Source organism: Thunnus thynnus, chromosome 15 (assembly GCF_963924715.1).
Source record: "Thunnus thynnus chromosome 15, fThuThy2.1, whole genome shotgun sequence".
Classification (NCBI taxonomy): Eukaryota; Metazoa; Chordata; class Actinopteri; order Scombriformes; family Scombridae; genus Thunnus; species Thunnus thynnus.
This window is the reverse complement of record NC_089531.1, coordinates 4,268,493-4,272,574: the sequence shown is the minus strand read 5'-3', so window position 1 is coordinate 4,272,574 and position 4,082 is coordinate 4,268,493. Positions and strand designations below refer to the sequence as shown.

General features: G+C 36.7%; 1 gene segment (V, D, J or C); it reads left to right on the top strand.

The window, feature by feature from the left end:
- The first annotated feature begins 2,320 nt into the window (after positions 1–2,320).
- LOC137198262 (Ig kappa-b4 chain C region-like) lies at positions 2,321–3,811 on the top strand. The segment is given in 2 exon segments: positions 2,321–2,422; positions 3,296–3,811. A coding segment is annotated over 1 exon segment (264 nt).
- The last annotated feature ends 271 nt before the right edge of the window (positions 3,812–4,082 follow it).

Below are 4,082 nucleotides of genomic sequence, written 5' to 3'. Positions count from 1 at the left end.
TGAAATTAATATCAACAATGTATATTAAAATTGAAAATGTGTCCAAATCTCTGATCCACTTACTGTAATTAGTTTCTTACTGTAAGATAATATTTAGTGTGATTTACATTTTTTGGTGGTGGGAGCCGTGATTATGAAAGTTTCTGATTCTGATTTATGTCTTCATATTTTCTTTTAACAGAACATATTTGAGATAGATGTGATCCAATATGAGGATGAGGTCAAAGGTCATCAGGAAGACATTTCTTACCAGTCAGGTCAGGAAATGGGTTCATTATCATTAAAAAACATTGGATGAAACCATAACAGGGTAAGAATGGATGATGATATGCTGTAATAAAGAACTTTGTTGATTTCCACCAAGACGATCATTGTCCAGAAACTGTTTTCCTGAAAAGGTTTTAACATATTTTCATTTATCTTAAAAGCTACAATGTGGAAGTTGTTTAATCCATTTAATGAAATGTGTGTGTGTGTGAGATTGTGTAACGTGTGTGTTCAGTGAACTGTATCAGTCTCTGCAGTAGCTTCCAGCTGCAGCAGTCAGTTCAGTTTCTGTTCAGTCTGACTGGGGGAGGTTTTTGTATGACGCTTTTTCACTGTGTGAACACCCACTGACTGTTGGGATAGTGGAGACTCTGACAGTAGTAAACTGCTGCATCTTCAACCTGAACTCCACCGATGGTCAGAGTGAAGTCAGACTTTGATCCACTGCCTGTAAAACGATCTGGAATCCCTGATGCTCGAGTAGCAACATTGTAAATGAATAGTTTAGGAGTTTCTCCATCTCTCTGTTGGTACCAGGCTAAAAGGTGGTTTGAGTTATAAACATAAACATCCTGACTGGTCCTACAGTTGATGGTTGTGGAGCCTCCCAGAGCAGATCTCACTGCTGCAGGCTGAGTCACTGTATACTGGCCTCTGGACTCTGAGGATACAGAGACAAAAACATAAAGCAGCATCATGGTTTTGTGGGCTTCATTTCAGAGGGACGGATGTTCATAGAGGAGAGGAGTTTGATTCTCTGGACTTTACCTGTGAAGCAGCAGCAGAGGAGAGTCCAGATGAGGACGGAGATCAAAGTCATGTTTTTGATGAGGAGGATTTCTGTGGCTTCTGTTGTGATGAAGGACAGCTGTCAGTCATCCAGTGTTCAACTGTCAGGACTATAAACTCTCCCAGAGCACTGGAGCATGGTGCTGCTGATGCAAAGTGGCTCTCTATGGAAATGCTCTGACTGACTCCAACAGGGACTTGGATTACTCTGATGATGCTGTTTAATCAATGGATCAATCAATTTATCAGAATATTGATTAAATTGTGTCAGTGATTATTTTTATGTGGTTTGGGCTTCATGTGTATTGACAGCTGATTTTTTCAGAATGTATTTTGTTGTATTTAAATGTATTACAACACAAATTTAACATTAACTTAATTTAAATTCATTTATATGAAATAAAATCACACATTCATAAATTGGTGGCTCTGTGTTGTTGTCAGTTTTCAAATTAGTTTAGAAATTTTACAAACAAGAGACTAATTTTAGTGAGTTTGTTTGTCTCAAAGTCAGAGAGCCGTGTCTCTCTACAGTGAGAGGTTTTTGTACGACGACTCAATGAGTTTGTATCACTGTGGTACACGTTCGGTGGAGGAACCAGACTGGATGTTGGAAGTAAGTGAAATGTTTAAAATATTTATCATTTTAGGAGTTATTTTTCTTTTTATTTCCTTTTTGTTCAACATTTTTTGCCTGTTCATTTTCATGTAAAACATTTTACAACAATAATTTGCACTAAGAGACAAAATATTAAAATTAAATTTAAAACTCAAAAACTTATTGTAAAGAAAAGAAAACATTAATTCAGAGGACAAATCATTATTTACAACTTTAATGGTAAAGTTGCATCTCCAGAGTTTGTAGTTTTAGTTCAGTCTGACAAAGTCAGAGAGCCGTGTCTCTCTACAGTGAGAGGTTTTTGTACGATGACTCAATGATTTTGTATCACTGTGGTACACGTTCGGTGGAGGAACCAGACTGGATGTTGGAAGTAAGTCAAATGTTTAAAATATTTATCATTTTAAGAGTTATTTTTCTTTTCATTTCCTTTTTGTTGAACATTTTTTGCCTGTTCAATTTCATGTAAAACATTTTTCAACAATAATTTGCACTAAGAGACAAAGTTCAACTTTAAATTTAAAACTCAAAAACTTATTGTAAAGAAAAGAAAATATTAATTTAGAGGATAAATAATTATTACAACTTTTTACTTAAAGTTGCATTTTGAGACCTTTTAGTTTTAGTTCAGTCTGACAAAGTCAGAGAGCCGTGTCTCTCTACAGTGAGAGGTTTTTGTACGACGACTCAATGAGTTTGTATCACTGTGGTTGACTTTTGGTGGAGGAACCAGACTGGATGTTGGAAGTAAGTTTCTGCTCAAATATTAAATATTGTAATCAGTTAAGTTTATAATTTCTATATCTGAACATTTGTAGTAGATATAAGTTTCCACTGGGCTGATCTAAAGAACTTTAAAGTCTCAATTTTATTGTTTGTTCCTCCTGTTTAACCTTGAAGTTGAACTTAAAGCAGCTTTACTGAACTTTTCTTTACATGTTCAAGTTAATTTGTTAAATGTGAACAGCTTGAACTGCAGGACAGATTAAAAACAACAATTGTACTTTGAAAATGATTCTAATATGATCCTTTAATTTTGCTTTAAATTGATTTGAAGTTGAGTAAAAGTTTCTTTCCAAGATAAAAAATGAAAAATGCTGTAGAAACTCTGATCATTTAAATTGCCTCTAGTTGTCTTTTAACCTCATTTTTAAATAATTTTGATAGTTTTTTTGAGGGTATTTTGTTCTTTGAATGTGTCTTAACATTTTCCATATATTACGGTCATCTGTTGGTTTAAGACTGTTGAATCTGATTGACTGTTGCTCTTTTGATAGTTTTGAAAGTAAACATGTTGTTATAAATTCTAACTAAATCATAGATATCTGAATTTTATATTCAAATTTTATGTCCTTATTTATATATAGTATATAGTGTAAAATAAAATACAGTAAACAGTCATATAAACTACTTAAAGGAGTTTCTGTCAGATGTTTTTTCTGCTTCACCAGTCACTCACTGACACATTGTTTCACTTCCCTTTAAGAAACCTCTCATGCATATCAGCACAGAAAGAGTCCTCATATGACTCCACTTTCACACAATAACGGTGTCCAAGTGTCTGGTGTTTAACTGACAGTTGTGTAGTTCCTGTCCTCTAATGTGATTGGTGTCTTCTAGGTGATGTCCGTCCCACCCTGACGGTGCTGCCCCCCTCCAGCGAGGAGCTGGAGCACGGGAAGGCCACGCTCATGTGTCTGGCCAACAAGGGCTTCCCCTCAGACTGGAGTCTGGCCTGGAAGGTGGACGGCAGCAGCATCAGCAGCAGCTGCAGCTGGGAGGAGAGCAGGAGCCCCGCGGTGCTGCAGAAGGACGGCCGCTACAGCTGGAGCAGCACCCTGAGGCTCCCTGCAGACCAGTGGAGGAAGGTGGGCTCTGTGACCTGTGAGGCCACCCAGGGCTCCCAGACTCCAGTCTCAGAGACACTGAGGAGAGACCAGTGTTCCCAGTCCTGACCTGACTCACTGGGACTCTGCTACTGGTTTTAATCTGCTACTGCTCTCACTCCGATCTCTTCAACTCTCTCTCTTTTTCTGCCTGTCTCTCACTCACTCTCTGATTACATTTTTCATTGATAGAGTTTCATTGCTTGTGTATTTTGTATTATTTCAAGACAATAAAAACCTGTTCATCAAATCAGTTGTTTTCATTTATGTTATTGTATAAGTAACAGATGTTGCTGTCCTAAGGGTTCCCTTAATCCATAACAAATTTAACTCAGCTGAGTTTAATATTTTACACTTCCATGGAAATACCTTAAGAAGAAAGTTTGAGTTGACATAATGTAGTGGTGATCATACCTGATATTTTAAGAACAAAACCAAAAAGATATAATAATTAAATGATAGAAGTAAACTCATCTGTTGTTCCAGATTTCTTGAAGCTTTTGTGACTGCAAACAATCCCT